We start from the raw sequence: 19,390 nt of genomic DNA, 5'->3' as shown, positions 1-19,390 counted from the left end.
GATTAATTTGGGGAACACACAGAGAACACCCAAAGCTGATCAAAATGTATTCATGCCAATCACACACCTGTCCTTTTCAGGCTTAAATAAATATCAAATTTCCCCCTAGCATAATCCACTAGCACAAAGTCAACATTTATGTATGCAGTCAGTGGGACATCCACTTAAAGAGAATAGAGACATTCACAGACCTGGTGTTGGAGAGGTTGTGTCATTTAAACATGTGAACTGGACCCTTTCTCCCAAGTGAGCCAGTCGCCGTGCATGCCCTTGTTGTGCTTTAAGTCCTGTGAACAGAGCAATGCTGAACCAACCCCCTGTGTATATACAGACAGTCAATACTGAAGATGTTCAAGTGCAAAATACAAGGAAAGGAAACTCATTTTCTGCACGCCGAGAAAATAACAATGGCAGAAAGCATGTATTTTTTTAAATGCCATTCCTCAAATTGACAAGCACTGTCAATTTGAGTTGTTTACCTGGGTATTAAACTGATAATAATCTGCTCCAACTCAATCATATTTTTGGACTTCTACCTACTCACAACAACACCCTGGGATTATTAATTTTAACAAAAGAAAATATATGGAAATGTATTCAGTTCAGATAAAATGTTTAAAAATCAAGGCATTTGTCAGAAAACATTAATGTGTTTGTTCTAAGGTGCTATTCGGATAATGAGTTCACCGGAGGCCGGCATTGATCCATTATATTTTAACAAGGTGCATATAGCAGTCATCAGTATAGTAAATGTCAAGACAAAACAACATTAAGTTTGATCCAAATTCTCTCTCAAATTCAGATGAATCAGACCTCTCTGGCAGAGGTCTTCGCCTTGCCGTCTGACATTCATGCGCTTTAGAGGATGGAAAGCTCTGTAACATTGGCATCTTTGAAGTGACACTTCGTGAATGCCATGCTTTTTGAGCACCCCTAATGATAATTCCGCTTTTAAGCATCCCGTAGCATGTTTCTTATCTTTTTCAAGGGTATTTTGACATTTGGAATAGCACAAACTTTTCTAAAAGAAGCAGAGACTTTGTAAATAAAGTGTTAGACTGTCTTTGCTGTTTCACATTTACAGCGATTATGCAGCAATTTTGTCTTAATTAGCGAATTAGCGCTTTTCTAGAAGACGTCATTCATTATAATTGATTAGCATAACTGTTAGCAGCACAATAGAGTTAAATTAAAATCTTGCTTACATTCACTGGGACAAATAGTACATGCAGCATGCAGTCAATTTAACGCTTAAAGGAAAACACCACCGTTTTTCAATATTTTATGTTCTTACCTCAACTTAGATTAATACATACCTATAGAGTGCGTGCACTTAACCTTTGTACAGCACGTCATGAATGTGTTAGCATTTAGCCTAGCCCCATTCATTCCTTAGGATCAAAACAGGGATGAATTTAGAAGCAACCAAACACTTCCACGTTTAAAAGACTGCCATGAATATTTACACGAGTAAGTATGGTGGCACTAAATAAAACGTGGTGATTTTTTTAAGCGAATAAAAAAGGAGAACTATATTGTATGGCGGAAGAGCACTTAGATTGCATCACTTTGACCTCGGGCGCAGTAATATTGACGGAAGTTTGAGCGAGAGGGGGAGTAGTCAGGAGCCGTGTTAGGGAAAGTTACTTTTAAACGTAATGCATTACAATATTAAGTTACTCCCCAAACAAGTAACGAATTGCGTTACTTAGTTACTTTTTATGGAAAGTAATACTTACGTTATTTTTAAGTTACTTTTGCGTTACTTTTTCTACTAGGCTGAGGCTTGATCTCTTTCAGGCCTTGCAGGGTTTTATGACTGAGAAGTTCTGCATTCAGAAACTGCATATTTACATCACAAAAATGTCAAGCTCTGGCCTGCCATCGCCATTTCTGATTCAAACTGTTTCCGCTAAGGCGCGCACACATAAGAGTGTGTAATTCTACGTGACTACGTTTAGTTTAATTTAGTAGATTTTTTCAATCAAATTAATTAAACTGAAAAGTAACTTGCATTACTTTTTTATCACATCCCGGGACCCACGGGATATGAGGCATAACTAGTAATCGGGTACGGTTCAGGGGTGCGATCTCCGATAACGTTCTCTCTTAGCGAACGACGTAGCGTTAAGGTAGTTTCGGAGAACGCAGCCCAGTACAGTTAAGTATAATATGATTATCAGGCTTGTCATGATGCTCACATTGATAGCGCTAGAATCACAGTGTTTACACTTTTTGGGAAAATCAATCTACAGATTGTTTACTTATATTTGACAGAGATGGGAAGAAATACCTAGGATGGCAAAAACAGGCACAGATTGGCTTTACATTAAATCTTAAATTGGTAATTATGCATAATATGTAGAGGTCATTTTCATGATCATATAATAATCCTGGCGGTTTGTCAATGTCAGCAGTTCCAATTGAAGTGTCTGTGCGTCACTGAGAGCAAAGAGACTGCTAACGTGGGTAGCATAGATAAGTGGGATTAAAGCGTATCCCTCAACAATTAAATTCACTATATGCATTTCTCAACAGCTGATTCATAAATTATTACTGCTGGCATACAGACATTTCTGAATAGGTGCATACATTCTTGATTGCAATCTAGAAAGTGGTTGAGGGAAAAATTAGTAAAAGATGGTTGCATGACTGTAACATGATGGTACCATAGACTGTAAAAAAAGATGGACGACGCATGTTCGCTCTCTTCCATTGGTGAAAAGTGAAGCCGTCAGTGTCCCGATATGGCGCTGACATCTTGGGTCTTGAGTCTGCGTAGTAGTGATTTCAGGACCAGTCATGCGCAGTAGTGAGCAGGAAGTGAACCCGCGAAATCAAAACCCCGCCCTCGCTCTCATAGAATTCGCATATTACACGATATCACAGCTGTCAATCATGACGTGACACCACCGTTTTTACATCATTAAATAACTAACTAAACACAAACCTATTTTAAAAACAAACATTTGAATGTACATCAGCGTGATAAAATCTACAATAAACGACAGAAACCATCTTCGGAAAAAAGAGAATTGAAGTGTAATTAAATATTTTAGTTGGTCTCAAGTCCCATTGAATAACATGGGGAGGCGGGCTTTATGACCTATACTGGGACCAGTCACTGGGGGGCAATCGAGACATTTTGGCTTCACTTTTCAGGGCTTGTGCAGCACGCTTGGATGGTACGCTGTAAAAAAATATTGCAGCACAAAGTTAAAACAACTTGTTTTTATAAGTTACAGTCAAATTACCATAGGTCAAAACTTAAAATAGTAGGTTGAATTTACTTGCAAAACCAAGATCAAATTGTTAAACTTAATTTGTTTAGTTAAAGTAACAAAACTATATGTTGATTTGACACAAATGCTCCATTTTTTACAGTGTAGAAAACCTGATTGCATATTGTGCACTGGTATAAAGGTGTAATGATGGCCCTTTTCCAACATGACCAATTTCACATTCCTGTCTGTTGCAAAAGAGCATCATTTATTTAATCAAGGTCAGTTATAATATAAATCCTCAAAATAAAAACATCTACTCTTTTGTCGTACTGTAGGAAAAATGTCCCCTATTATGTCACAATATTTCCAAAAGCTTTTTCACATTATGTCCAAAAGGATATTGTATATTTTCTTTTTGAGACAAACGACTGTTGCATTCACAGATATTACAGCATAAAATTTCAGAGATTTGAGGCATGCTCGTTTAAAGTAACCCATCTTCAAGTCTACTTTAGTAAACATGCAATGTCTAGGGAAATAAATTCCACCCATTGCAATGTGAAATATTGTTTCGATGCTGGTTATGTTAAAGCTTTAGCACTAGCATTATAAGACAGTAAAATGTAATGCTGTTTATACTGAAGTACTGCTCGGATGGCACATAAAACTGTAGTGGCTGATTGAAGGAATTAAATGTGACGGACTAAATGGGTGGTTCGTGTCACAACAGCATGTGAAGGTTTTATTTGTATAATGAGTTTTGAAATTCCTTTTTGTTTTTCTACGACATCAAGCCAACAATGCAAATCTTCAAGGACACACTTGAAGTCGGAGTGCTAGCAGTGAGAGACATTTGAAATTCTTCTATCCGTAGCAGATAGTCATTACTTGTTGGTCTGCTGAAGTTTCCTGGGGGCAGTACATCTCAGCTCTTCACATCCCATACAGATTTAGAGTGGCTTCGCTGGGCACAATCATAAATATACTGCTGGAGAAAGCATTTTGCCAGCCTGTCTGATGGCTTGTTTGGAAACAGGGAATTTCTGTGATTTCACCGCTTGCTTTCTGAGTCATGCCGATGTCAGCCAATGGTCACTGCAATAGCATCTATTATGTTGCTCATTTTCAGAACAGATGGCCATATTCAGGGTAATTTCCACTGCTTACAATTCACCTTGCATGTACTTTAAAGAGCCAGCCATTTATCTAAGCAATCAGAGTTGTTACACTAATGGATGAAGCACTCGCAATTGAAACCATGGTTCAATGACTTTCCTCCTTAGATATGACAGAAGATTGAACATATTTTACTTACCACGCTGTATGAACTGAATGGATGTCTACGCACAAATAAACGTTTTTTATAACAGGGAGTTAAAATGTATAAATATAATATATAAAGCTTGTTTGGTTTGATATATAAACTCAAAAAAGGTACAAAGGTTGACAATGGGACGATACCTTTTAAAACGGTTCTAATATGTACCATTTAGATACAGATAAGTATATTTGGTACCAGTATGTAACTCTAAAGGGGGTCGCACACTGGACGCGCAGCTCAGCGTCACGCAGCGCTGCATCGAGTCGCGTCTAGGACAACTCAGAGGTATTGTAAACCGGAAGTGCACATTAAATAGCGCAAATTTAGTCAGATATCGTCTTTTTCAAAATGCAAAATATGCGTTAGCAGCCAATGGTAATGGTTAATGATTTGGGACAAATATGATTTTATTTAATGTTAAACTATGTGAGGGGCGCTCTTTGGTGCGACAGGGATTTGTACAACTTCCTGAGTCAAAGCTGGGCGCTATCTGTCGGCGCCGGTGTGCGTATACTCATAGAAAACAATGTGTTTGATTTTTTTAGAATGACGCGGCGCTGCGCGGCGCTGAACTGCGTGTCCGGTGTGCGACCCCCTTAAGAGTTATATTTTAGGTACAAAAGTCCACTTTTTGAAAAAGGTGCCACCCTTTTGTGTCTTTTATAAAGACATAGCCCAGGTCAATGACTACAAAATATTACCAGGAAGATCAACAAATGTTTCATAATGCAATAAATCCATCTTGACTAATTTCGGTAAAAACGTGTTTTCTATATCAAGAAAGTGACAAAATGAAAAACATTATTTTCTGTTACAAACTTTTATATAGCATCTTTAGGTTATAATAACGTAAAAAATTCAAATCCATAATTTGATTTTCAAAAATGTATTATAAAAAAATTTAATATAAAATTATTTATTCCGCAAAATGCAATAAATCCATGACAAGTTTTTTTAATGCTATAAATCTATTAAATCAATATATAAATGTGCATTCATCTTTGACATGTTATATTCATAGTTGACTAGAGGTATACAATGATTAAAAAATAAACATTAATGGCATTAAACAAAACACTTCATATTTTGTCATATTAAGAACATGGTCATTGCTGCCGTCTTCCTTTGGACGTCGTCGCTGAACTTTTTTGACAGCGATCAGCTGTAAAATGTTTTGTTCCTGCTCGATTTTCTTTAACTTTGAGTAAAATAATGGAAAGTTTTTCATAAGACCTACTGGGGTCCATGTGTAAGCATGACAGAAACTTAATAGTGTCATATGAAAACAAGCAACAGCCGTAATTTTTCCGTCACCCGCTTACGTTTTTTCCCTGCCACAGAAAACCACCACAGGTTTATCAATGCCATCAAAAGTATTATTTTTCGAAGTACAAAGTAGATGAGGAAAATTAGGATTCTGTGTGTATTCAATGTGCCGCCATTGTTGTTTACAATGTGTGGAACGGTGCGCTGTGACAGGTTCAGCAGATTTATTGCATTCTGCAGACAAGGAGGACTGGCGTTTATCGCGTTTTGGGAAAAATGGAGAAAAGATGACAGAATAACACGGCAGATATAGGATTTTGTGTGAAATTAATAATTTACTTTTTAATACTGACCAGATACAATACTGATTTTGGTGGAAACCAATTGGCATTTATTGCGTTTTGGAACCAAACTTTTCAAATATTAATTAAAGATACAATTGTAGTCAGTGTATGCTTTATTACCCGTGTGATTTTTGTTTTTCCATGCATTATTCGAATAATACCCAAATTTCTTAATTTTTGTCCAACAAATCCCTTAAAAGTTTTTTTTTCAATTTTGTACAATACACCTCATATTCTGATGACGAGGGGCCACGACATCAGTTTTGGCTACTACTGTACATATAGTACACATACATGATTTAATTAAAAATAGCCCCTTAGTGGTTTTAAAACCCACAATGGTCAAAAATCTTGAAAACTCTTCTAGCTGGTTGTGTGGTTTTTCAATGCATGCAAGAAATATTGAGCTATATAACACAATTGATTTTTCTTCTGACTGGTCAATTTTTGCAGACATGAAGGGTTCAATCAATCAAAAAAAAAATTGGCCTTGAAAAATAAGTAACTTCTGCCTCAGTCAGGCAAAACAATACCAAAGATCACCCATAGGAGAAGCCTGGAGCTGCATAGAGACCATTCATGATAGAATCGGCCCAGATTTCCTTAAAAAGTGGGCACATCTGTCAAAGATGCCTCCTATCACACATCATAACCAAATTGTAATGTAACAATTTTCCTCAAAATAGCTCTCAAGGAGCTTTCTCACATGGCCCTGCCTTTTTAGATTAAACCACAGATGGCAAAAAACACGCTTACCAATATGCTGCATACATTGTCGATGTAGAACATTCAGCATTCAGCTTAAACCCATTTTTTTTTAACATATTGTAATATAAGTCAAATATATGAATACACATATATTTTACATTATATAAGTCCAATCTAAAACTCCACTAGGAGAGTAACATGTAGTTAAAACAACACAAGAACATTTCAAATGTATAGCTCGATGGGTCATTTGTATGCCGTACAACACGGTGAAAATAATGAGAGTTGCATCCGGGGATTATGACAGTCACTCACTGTCATCTATCAACATAAAGCACAGTCAGAGGATGTACCGAGGAAAACATGGTGTCGCAGGATAGATGTGCTGACTTTAGACAGCTGCTCAGCCAGTCACACAATCCAGGTTAATTGAAGTTCACCCTTTCTGATTGGTCAGTGATGGAACTTATTAGCATAGGTGGGAAGGTCAGCGGCTTTGCATTTCAGCTCACTTTTACCTTTCTTAATAGAATCAGGCCCGAAGACAATGAACCGTTTAAAGGTCAATAGACAGACTTCCCTGCATGACTGCACAGCAAGTGAACCTTGAGTCTGCCTGAATTGGTGCAGAAGTGTTGCTGGTATTGATCCAAAACAGCAACATAGCCAAGTCAAAAAATTCAATCTTCTGAATGGGAAATTTGTGAACTTGACATTTGATGCAGAGATCTTCCTCTGGTTGTCAGTTTTTAGTCATACTGTAATTGTAATATGGTTTTCCTATATTAGGAATGTGTATAGTGACCAATTTGGTGATTAGATTCTTATGGTTGTACGAGAGTCTGGTTGCACCAGGCTACTTTAATTGTGCCTTTAAGCAGATGAAAGAACAGGTGATTTGGAGTTTTCCTAAAAATATATACGAAAATTCTGCATGACCCTCAATGGCTCATCTGCAACCATGACAACAACATTTTGGTGGACATGACTGCACACAGATTGTGCCCTAATGATCCAGATAAAAGGACCAAAAAATCTACCATGGTAACCATAGTTTTTGTTAAAATGCCATAGCTACTGCGGTTAGTGTTACTAAAATAAAACTCCCCAAATCATTTGGTATTAGTCACCATTGTGATATAAGTTAGCTATAATGCAGAAACTGAGATCTTATTATAATATGTATTATGATATTACAGTATAAACAATAAATTGAGTATATTTGACAGCAGTTATGGTTAATATAATATATTTTGTGAAAGACATTAATAAAGTTTTGGTACATCATAACATATAAGGAGCTCAGATGCAAAAATGCCACCTCAGTCAAAAATAAGAAAATGATAACCGAATGCTCTCAGCACGTGATAAATGTTCATCAAGCATCTTCGCTTCAAATCCACTTAATTCTGGTCTTGACGCTGGGAGAATAAAAGGGACATGTCTCCACACTGACCAAACTAAATGTGTCAATGCATCTCTCGCGCTCCACGGCAGGCAGGGTGGACAGATAATTACTCAACATGTTTAATATGAGTGATTTCTTAAGTTATTTACGCCTGCCAGCTGTGTACAAACGTTGCTTTGTTCCGCTGTATGTAAGTCTATGAGAAGTCTAGTTTGTTTTCCCCCAAAAAGGGACGGTGACGAAATTTACATTTAAGTTCCCGGATGTGCCGGTCTGTATGTCAAGGAAGGATCCTTGGAAGCCAGAATTTCGAGGATGCTACGTCATCGAAATCCATCGAAGGACTGTTCCAATGTCGAGGATCCTCGGAATTGCAACCAAGGACTGAGTCCTTCATTCAAAAAATATCCCATATACAAGAAAGGATGCGTATGTGTATCCTTTGCGCTCTTCGCACTCTCAAATCACCCACAATCTTATGCGCGCGCGGCCGAAAGCACAACTTTTTACTGACGCAATGACGTGCACTTGCTAGCCTGTTCCATTTAGAGAAGCCTTGCCTAGCCTCTGAAGCAAGTGACTTGTAAGAACTAGTCCTGCCAAGGAAGTATCCTTGACATTGAGAAACGGCCTCTGTTCATTACCAGTAGGCCTAGGGCTCCAGACAAAATTTTTTCACTAGGAGCACAGTGGCCCCCAACTGAAAATTTTAGGGGGACAACCAGAAAATTTAGGGGCACACACTGTAAATCAACATGCTAACCAAATATTCACATTTCTACTAATTTCCACTGTATTACTAATAAATACTTTAATGATAGATGCAGAAAGTACAATGTGCCGTTTCAAATTTAGTGTCACATCACAAAAAAGGTCAAATTTACTGGTCTGACTGAATGTAAAATTCTCAAATTTTGGTGGCAAAATGCCACCATTTGGTGGCAGTCTGGAGCCCTGAGGCTACACATCAGTATCAAAATATCGGTAAACTCAGAGAGAAAGCGGAAGTTACCTGTGGCGTGCGGCCAGCGAACTCAGTGCTGTATTTGTAATGGCCAGTTATGACTTCATATCCACGGTCCATATTTTGTTGTTTTCATATCTGTGGCAAACGCTGACGGTCACGAAGTTGCTCGTGAACAAACAACATTATGTAAGGCAACGTCAAGCGGAACCTGCGTTTGCACATTAGGCTTCACAGAGGGTGTGCTAAAAACATCGGCAATTCGGCAAATAGATGGAAAACCGTTTTAAACGACTTTAGTGAAGAAATTTGGATATTAACTTTAGGTGTGCTCGACTTTTAAGCAGCGTGTGTGTGTGGAAACGTCCGCAAACAGTGCGGGGGTAAGCGTGTCATCTGTTGTTAAAACGTTAGTATTGCCCCAAACCTGTCAGCGCGGTCTGACATCATCCATTCTAAATGCCGTTAATCTATATTTTTGGTTCACGCATAGCGCTTACCGGTAAATTACTGGTAATCTTACAACCTCTCTTACTGGTAAATTGGCAGCACTGATTTACCGGAAAGGTTCTATTTACACATGACCTGTTAATTGGAATTTACCAGTAAATTACCAGTAAAGAATCTATGTGTGAAAGGGACTAATGTCATTAAAGTGGAATCACAGAACTTAAACCTAAGAGCATGATAAAAAATGAGCATTAACAAGAAAACATGTTAGATGCACTTAGAGGGTTTTGCATCTGAACTCTTCACATGTTTCAATCTTATTTGTGGTTTTATTTGTTACTATTTTGAATTTATATTTTAAGTCTGAGACACTTAAAACAATCATTCAAGCCTTATAAAAATCCACCATGTTTAAAACACCTACGAAACGAGCAGCTTTATTCAAAATGCTAAAATGGTAAAAATAATACACATTTTGATCACTTTGTGTTTTAGGGCAAGTTACAAAGCGCTACCAGTCTGTTCTCATTATCTCTTAAGGGTTGGAAGTTCAGCACATACTGTTCAGTCCAGTGCTGTTGAAAGTCTAGATTTGAGCTTTCGAGACTTATTTATGGCTGTGAAATTTAATAAGCAGGCAGTGAGTAATCCTCTTCCCAGCTCAGGCTGTAGGGCTAGGGACCATTACGCACCACAAGGGTACAACAACACTCACGCAGTGTACAGATCTGGCCCCATGATCAGAGAAAGGGCAGAGCCTGCTGTCCCGAACAGGGGGAGTAGAGTACAGTGTTGCTGCTTGGCAGCCACAAAAATCTGGCAGTGGACTGAAAAACTTTTGTTGAGTGGGCCAGACCGTGAGTTAGGCAGTGAGCGGACTTGGAAGACAGAGAACAAGAGCTGGTACGCTGGTCTAGCGGAGGTGCCCTGCTAACAGATGAAGGTCCAGAAGGCTACTAACAGGATGAGGATAGTTGACCACGTGGGCCTACGAGGATTAAGTGTCAGTGAGAGGTAAAGAGATTAGTTTAGAAAAACAAGCAGCATTTTTAACCTTATCACCCCACCCCTTACATGCCGAATACCATTTCCGTACACTTAGGTTTACTAACATCCACAGGGACCAACCACCGCTGTCACAGGGAATCCCGTGAAGCCAAAAGTTCGCACTATCTGTCAGGAATATCTCCTAATTTAGTGCCCACACACAGTTTCTTTCATGGAGATCTGGACACACAGTCGTTGGAAATTAACTATCGTAACTTTGGATGTGCGATAAATCAATGTGGACAACTTTCTTTTCTTTCCAAATGAGCAACTGTACATCCAAAAGGACTTGATCTATTGCAACATGCCATTGAAAACAGGATCACTGCTCATTCTGGTGTTGTTTACCCTGCAAGCCACCAGAATCAAAGGTAAGCCAGTGTTGAAATGCATCTGTTCAAATGCTACGCTATGGTTTTAGTGCACTCTACTTTGTGTGTCTTATACTATAGTATCTTCTACAACACAGCAGGTGTTTTGGCATCTAAAAGACTATTTAAATATTTTAGAAGTCAATTTGTAAAGACAAAAAAATTTCGTAAACTAAAAGCCTCATAAATTCTTTTATAAACATTTGCTACGAAAAACGCCATTTGCCCTTTGATTTTCGATATGTCGGAACGGTAAACATGTTTGAGAAATGTGTCATGCAGGTTTCAAATGCCTCTTGTTTGGCTCCGGCGTTCAGAGGCTTCATTCATTAGCAGAGAAAAACAAAAGCCATTCTGTTTATGGCCGTGTGGAACGTTAATCTCTTCCGGCTTGTAGTTTTGCTGCAGGGCCTCTCATTTTTTGAAGCATGGCTCAATTAGGATTTTTGCCCTTCATGACTGCACATGTGCTCAGCAAACATTCGGATCTCAAAAGAACAGATGATCAACCCAGGTTTATCCTTGCTAATGAGTCACATAACCTGTGTATCACTGGCTCTTCAGCTGGCAATTTATTAATGGCAGACCCAAAACAGACACACGCGATAATTGAGATCTTTAAATCTCGGAGCGATCAGCTCACTGTCTTTCATTACAAACATCTCAAACTAATAGGTACACAAGTGGCACAAGGCCAAGGTGCCTTCAGAATAATTAGACTGGAAACCCGATTTAATCTGACAAAGTGAAAGATAAATTACAACAGCGGTGGAAATGTTGCAAATCGAACATCATTAGCCATATAATCATTTGCATAAATCTATAGGATTTAATAAGAGACTTACAGTTACAATTTTGATTTGTTGGTATCAACAAAACAAAATAATTGAGGATGGTTGGTTATTTGCTGGTTGATCCAAAACCCAGCAACGTTCTGGTCATGCATGTTATGGACCTGGTGAGCAGATCAGTGTTTTAAACACGTGTTGGTGACTACTGTAGCTGTAATGAAAGAAAATCTGCTTTAGATAATACACAAAAGTTATTTTCGTCTATGCACAACATCTACACAATTAAGTAATAGTTAATCCAAAAATAAAATATGTGTTTAATTTTGTCATGCTTACATTCCTCTAAAACATTTTTCAAAAGAAAAGGTGACAGAATGATAGCCGCAATCTCCATTTACTTCCATTCTATGAAAATGCAATGAAATAAAATGGTGAGAAAATCTCTTAAGCCACATCTGAAATCGCATACTGTGACAGTAGGTACTGAATTAGATAAAATCAACAGTTAAAACAGTAGGTGCTATGCTATATAGTATGAATATGAATAATGTAACTAAATTCTGCAACATGATCTCACGGAAAGTCGTGTTATAGTCACGCAAAATTTGATCAATTTATTCGTGTCCATGACACGAATGTACTTTTATGTATTGGTTTCTGCATGTTTTTCTTCCGCTTTTAAAACTATTCTCGCCTGGAGTTGGGGTTAGAGTTAAGGTTTGGGTTAGGATGTCTAAAAATGTAACAGAAAGTGATTCTAACCCCAACCCCAAGTGAAAATAGTAAGAAAATAGGAAAAAAACAATACATAAAATGAAACGGAAAAAAAGTCGTGCAACACACATAAAAAACAATTTATGGAAATTCGTGCTAGTGTCACAAAAAAGACACTTGCATGAAAAGCTTAATTTTGTGCCATGGACACGAATAAATTGATAAAATTTTGAGATAAGTCTGAAATTCTAACATATACATCTGCCATGTTGATACATCATGTGAGATCTTGCTACTTTTCGCCTACTGTGTTTCGAATACTATGAATTCGGGGCATAACTGGGCGTTTACACCAGATGCGGTTGAGGCGGCAAGTGAAGATTTACATGTTAAGTCAATGCAAAGACGCAATTAGGCATCCTGCGGAGCGGTATGCGCGGTAGGCGCGGCGCGAATGACTCTGAAGGCGCGAATTGAGCGTTGTTGCGGGAAACGCACAAGTTGTAAAAATCTGAACTTCGGCGGATTTCTGCGCCGCGTTAACCAATCAGGACCTTGCTGTATTAGTGACATGGTATCAGGAAATGAGCGGAGTCTCAGCAGAGTCGCAGAAGCCCCTCCCATGATGCAAATTTTCGCGTGAATGTCTCGAATGACTAGAATTTCGAGCGTGAATGAAGCGCATAAACTCAAAATGTTCAAGCGTCCAACTACGCGTGATTAGCGCGTTTTTGCCGCCTCTATCGCGGATGGTGTGAACGCACCTTAAAACTAGGGATGCACGATATATCGGCCGACATATCGCTATCGGCCGATAACTGCTTATTTTTAATATTATCGGTTATCAGTCTGATAGCAAAATTAAGCCGTAAATGAAAGCAGATAAACTATGGATTATTTTGGTTTGTCGAACAACTTCACTTGCTCATTGCTGGCCATGTGGAGTTTTGATTGGTGCTTTCTGTGACATAGCACGAAGATGACATGTGTTGCGGGCTTAAGAAGAGTATGCTAGTCTAGCACAAAGACAAGATGTCCGCGGTCTGCGAGTTTTTCATTGTGAAAATAATATGAATATTTATCGGCCTATAGATATCGGTTATCGCCCCCAAATTTAAAGAGTTATCGGTTATCGGCCAAAAGTTCCATATCGGTGCATCCCTACTTAAGACTCGCCTTGCCTACTGCTTTTTACCTAAAGTATGTAGTATGGAAGTAGGCGGTTTCAGACGCAGCGATAGCGTGTAACATTCTGCCTTTCTGTATTCCACAGAAGATATACAGTCAAGTTTTGAACCAAATGAGATTGAGTATGAATTTTTTTTTTTTACTTTCCAAAAAGTACACTACTTTGACTAATCTCATCATTAAAGTTATTAAGCAAGACTCAATTGACTCTAGTTATAATTCGACTTCAAAGACATGCATTTATCCTTCACTGTACTTTAGTTTATACAATAACAACGTTTATATTGTTAATGCTAATATGTCTACAACTAAGCTTATAATAATATGTAAATTCTAGTGAGGTACACTGAAGTCCAAGGGAGCCCAAGGCTGAGCTAAGCTTAATGCTTTAAGAAGCTCTCTGAAGTTTACAAGCTGGTCAAACAATGCTCCATTTTCAAAACATTTAGCTAAATCTGATGTTTACCACCTTAATTTCGTTGCATAACATCATGACCCGGCCTTCTTTCATTATAAATCTGTTCTTTGTAATGTAGCTCAACCAGAAAACATGGTACCAATGATGCCATTGTAGCGGGTTTGAATCTTAGGAAATGTACATACTTTTTGATAAAAGTATCTGCCAAATGCAAAAATGTAACAATAGTAAAGACAAAATGATTGAGCTATAACTACTGAAAAGACAAGATATGAAACTATGCCAAACTGCTTTCATTTGACATAAAAAAACATTCAAAATGGATTTTGATATGAACTATTAACTGCATGATTGTCTTATGCTTCATTTACCAGTGGATAATTAAATTCATTATTGTCTTTTTGCACTGCATTTGCTCAACAATATGATCTGAGGTTAATGAAGCAAATTTTGTTTCCATTTTAATGTCTTGCGGTCTAAACCTTACAAGTCTGTAAATAGACAGGTACCAGTAAAACATCAGGTGTAAGGCTCTTAATGACATCAAGCGCTGGTTAACTCAATGACTCTGACAAAGTCATTAGATAACAGTTAAGGCCATCTTGTAATCTAGATTTATAAATGGGCTGACTCCAAGAATGCGTCATTCAGGGTCTTACCTTGGCATTTCCATGCAACCTATGAATAGCCTTCAAGCATTCTTAATGACTTCTTCACTCAGTTTCATGTTTTTAATTGAAAAGATCAAAAACATTGCATAACAGCAATTAGACAAAAACTACAGAGTTGACCTTTACAAATCTTATCTGGCGAATGTGCTTAACATCTGCATGGATGGTGTTATAACCGACTGCTTCACTTAAGGAGCCCTATCCTATTAAATGTTCATTCAGCATACTAATCACAGACTTCGAATAGTGTCTGACTAGTATTATATACTGTTCATGTACTGTCCTTCGGTAACACATACACATACTGTTGTTTTCACATTAGCAGAACTAAGTGCAGATGACTGGATTCTTGGGATCAGGAATGTGAAGTACAGGCACTTTCTGGAGACGCCACGGGCTATCAAACACCTGCCAGATGCCGGAGTTTCATTTACTCCAGACAGTTATCGAGCAAAGAGATCAGCGACGTTTAGTACAGGGGTGAAATTGTGCCCAAAGGAAAGCATGGCGGAGGTCATCAGCAGCCATAAAGCCTACTACAAACTGAGAGGTAGGACAATATCCACCCTAACCTCCACAAGGGACTTACTGTAGCATTAAGCATCAGCACCAAATTTGGCTACTACACCTTAGATACTCATAAATCATAATTAACCTCCAAGTTGTGTAAGCCTTCTGAGAAAAGAAGGATGAAGCAAAGTCAAAAAATAAGAAAAATGGCTGATGACCAAGTATGGATTGAAGTAGTTTATATACAGTAGAAACAGGCTTTGTTCTTTGTGTCAAGTCATTTTGTAAATATTTCTCTTTGAAGTATCCACAGATCGATGTAAATGAGGAAAAGACCGAAAAACCAAAACAATTCCTGTGAACCTGGTTTAATGCATTCACAACCTGTTCAACAATTTTCAATTGAACTTATTTTTAATGGCTGTATATGGACTAGTTCACCCGAAAATAACAAATTACTTACAGATGTTCTCTCATAATTTATTCACAGATGTACATGACCTATTTTCTTTAGTTAAACACAGAGTTATCAAGTTATTAAATACAATCCTGCCCAATTAATTGTAATGGCATGAAGTGGTGGTCAGAGTTTTGAAGCTTACATAAGCCCATACATTCATCAATAATAAGCCAAGACTCCTCTCTTCGGTCCCCTAAAGCAAAATAATGATGAAAAAAATGATGTTTTTTTGCTTTTTAGCGCTCAATACTGTGTGTCGTAATGTCAGCAAAGTAACAGATCAGCAATGTAAATTCAAATATTGCGGTATGTTATTGTCGAAACGCTCAACAACTAGAGAAGCAAGAACCAATGAGATTGGAAGTTATTGACGTGCCACCATATCAGAATTTAGCCAATATTCCTTTAGAGAGTCCCTATGTAGAGGTCTACACGGAAGACCCGAGACTCGAAGACCCGGGACCCGACGACGGCTCTCTAAAGGAATATTGACTAAATTCTGATATGGTGGCATATATTTGGTGGCATTATATGATCTATATTTTAAATGATCAGCCGGGTCGGGTCTCAATCTATTACTTCGGGTCCCAAGTCTGTTTAACATTGTGGGTAATACCCGAGGTCAGCAAAAACAGCAACAAAAAACAGCAACAAAAACTTAGATGAACTGTCGCATACATTTTTTCTATGATGCTAAAATTGCGTTAAAAAGTTTATATTTGGTTGCTCCAACCAAGCAGCTAACGCGCATGTGCTCTTTTAATGTTTCTATGGCTACCAGTCAGGAGCTTCTGCAGTGAGACGCAATGACTTTACCTTTGACCCCCCTGCGCAAAGTGACATCGGAATTACGTCTTTTTCATGTCATTTTTTGGAGGTCCAAATTCGGTCCATAAAAGGGGTTGTTTTGTAACCCCAGGCGACATCTTTTTTTCGACGTCTTCTGCACGTCTAAAGGTTAACATCCGTAGGACCTCCGTGTAAGGAAAACAGAGATGAAAAAAGCGAAAATAGAGGATTGTCTCTGCACTACACCCATTCATTGCAACACCGAAACACTTCAGTCATTTCCTGCTGGCGGTGGGATTCGAACTACCGATCTCTGAGTTACACGCAAGTCTCGCTAACCACTCAGCGTTATGAGAATATGTGAGAATATTTTCATGTTAAATTGTTAGTATGGTCATTTACTTTTAATATAACGAACTACACATTTAATTACAGATTTTAAAGTGTACATTTAGATGAATTTGTATATAATTCAAGAAAGCAGAAAAAACAGTACTGTATAAATAATATAGACTATTCGTAAGTATTAATCATGTTGGTACAGTAATGCTGATATTTGTAAATAAACACATTTTTATAGGCCTAATCATGTAATATAGACATAGGCCTGTCATAGACGTCCAAATGACGTCCAAAGAATTACCCAGTTCAAACGTCAAATGTTGCCCGCAAAAATGACGTCCAAATGACGTCCAAAAAATTACCCAGTTTAAACGTCAAATGTTGCCGTAAATATGACGTCCAAATGACGTCCAAAAAATTGCCCAGTTCAAATGTCAGATGTTGCCCGTAAATATGACGTCCAAGTAGGGTCGTGGTTGGACGTCCAAGTAGTGGACCTAGTTTGGACGTCGAAAAGATGTCCAGAATTGGTCATGGACCGACGGACCCAATATAGACATGATCTGCACGTCTATCCGACGTCCTGTGTTTAGTGGGACAATACATGAATATCAGCTGACGTCACTCACTTGTCTTCCGCCATTTTGAGGACCTGAAGTTGTCGCAAAAGAACTAGAAGCTATGCCTTCAATATACTGTGAGCATCAAAATCGCTATTTTAACAACACTAAGAAGGCTCAACACAACATGATATTTTGCTCGAAGTATCGCCTGTGTCTCTACACGTAAACTCGAGCATTGAAAACATTGTTTGTGAACACAAAGTTAACTAAAAAGAACTGACTTTGGATGATTTGGCGTCCGCTCGCCACCTTCTTCCCAGTCAAGATGTATCGATCTTCAATGGCGACGTAAGGAGGGAGGAGAGTAAAGATTGATATCTCCTAAAGCATAGTTCCATAAAAATGCACGGATAATTCGTTGTTTTGTCGCAAGTGAAAAACAATATTCACCTTCTAGTTGAAAAAGGAGCCTCATATGAGATTCATTCATTCGCATTCGGAAATCGATTATTTATGTCTGGCAGAGATGACGAGCGAACACCATAACAGCCAAAGTCAGTTGTTGAAAACCTTTCTTTTTAGTAAACTCTGTGTACACAAACAATGTTCCCAATGCTCGCATTCGTGTGTGGAGATCCAGGTGGTACTTCGACCAGGGTTTCGTCTTGTGTCGCGCCTTCTTATGTTGTAAAATAGTGGTAGTTCAGTAGCAGCGGAAACCCGCTAGAAGAACGCATCAGGGATCGAGTAGGCATCACACCCTAACCAAGAAATATTTTTTTAAAGTAGCGTTTATTTTCATGACAGTCGAGATGCGACATGTTGTCTTTCGTAGCCCTTTACTGTATCCATAAGAATCATAGACGGTAAAAGATAAGAAATCCGTAAATCGTAGCAAGGTAGCCAATGCTTGTCAATAGCCTACTGGTACTTGGTAGGTCCTCAAGATGGCGGCATGACGTAAAAGGTCACATGACTGAAATCCATCTATTGGCTCTTTTATTTAGAAGGCGGGACCTATTCCGCCGTACCGCACATTTTGCACTGACTTCTCAAATTTTTATAATAATATTATAAATTGACCGTCTTGCTGTTATATCTAAAGTTATTATCACCATGACTGTAAAGTGGACTTTTAAAGCTGGAATAAGCATTAAACATTTCAATCGTCAAGAGAGGAATAACATGGATGGAACTTTCTTGGAAATAAGGATGGTGCATCACACAGTTAGGTACAAGAAGGGAGAAGACTAACTTCTATGGGTAAGACAAAAGTTTAATTTTCGCTACTTGTTTATAGACTTATTAATAACATTTAGCTAAAGAATATTTGCCGGTCGGGTCTGTGTGTTCCCGGACGGGTTCGGGTCCAGATTTTAAATAATAGACGGGTCCGCTTCGGATACGGATCCAGCTTTTAAATAATAGATGGGTCCGGGTCGGTTCCAGGTCCAGCTTTCAAAACAACAGACAGGTCCGGGTCGGTTCAGTGTAGCACATTTACGGGTCTGATCGGGTTCGGGTAGGAATTTTTGGACCCGTGTAGACCTCTACCCCCATGACGTTGCTAAAAAGGACGCCATTTTGTGTATTTGGTGTAATGCAATGTGTTCATGTATTTGATGGTTAAAAAACTCATTATGATCAAAATCTTGTAACTCGATAGGATTTATTTTATATCATGATAATGAAATGTATCACTGTATAGTTTTATGTTATTAAAATATTTAATGCTATAGAATTTTCATAATTCTCATAAATATCTTATTAAAGGTAGAAAAGTTATTTAGTTTAAGAGCAGTGAGAGATTTTCTCTCAATGCTATTTGATTAACATGAGTG

At 38.2% G+C, this 19,390-nt stretch overlaps 1 protein-coding gene across 1 annotated transcript in view; it reads left to right on the top strand.

Moving 5' to 3' along the window:
* The first annotated feature begins 10,472 nt into the window (after nt 1-10,472).
* The window catches only part of LOC129417078 (interphotoreceptor matrix proteoglycan 1), a 41,551-nt gene continuing 32,633 nt past the window's right edge, over nt 10,473-19,390 (top strand). Inside the window, exons 1-2 of the mRNA XM_055171526.2 lie at nt 10,473-11,103; nt 15,208-15,435. Of these exons, the coding sequence (XP_055027501.2) occupies nt 11,037-11,103; nt 15,208-15,435 (295 nt within the window). The 5' untranslated portion in view covers nt 10,473-11,036. The remainder of the gene's footprint in view (nt 11,104-15,207; nt 15,436-19,390) is intronic.

Source organism: Misgurnus anguillicaudatus, chromosome 7 (genome assembly GCF_027580225.2).
Source record: "Misgurnus anguillicaudatus chromosome 7, ASM2758022v2, whole genome shotgun sequence".
NCBI lineage: Eukaryota > Metazoa > Chordata > Actinopteri > Cypriniformes > Cobitidae > Misgurnus > Misgurnus anguillicaudatus.
Note: the sequence above shows the minus strand (reverse complement) of the source record. Positions and strands in the feature narration are given on the sequence as shown.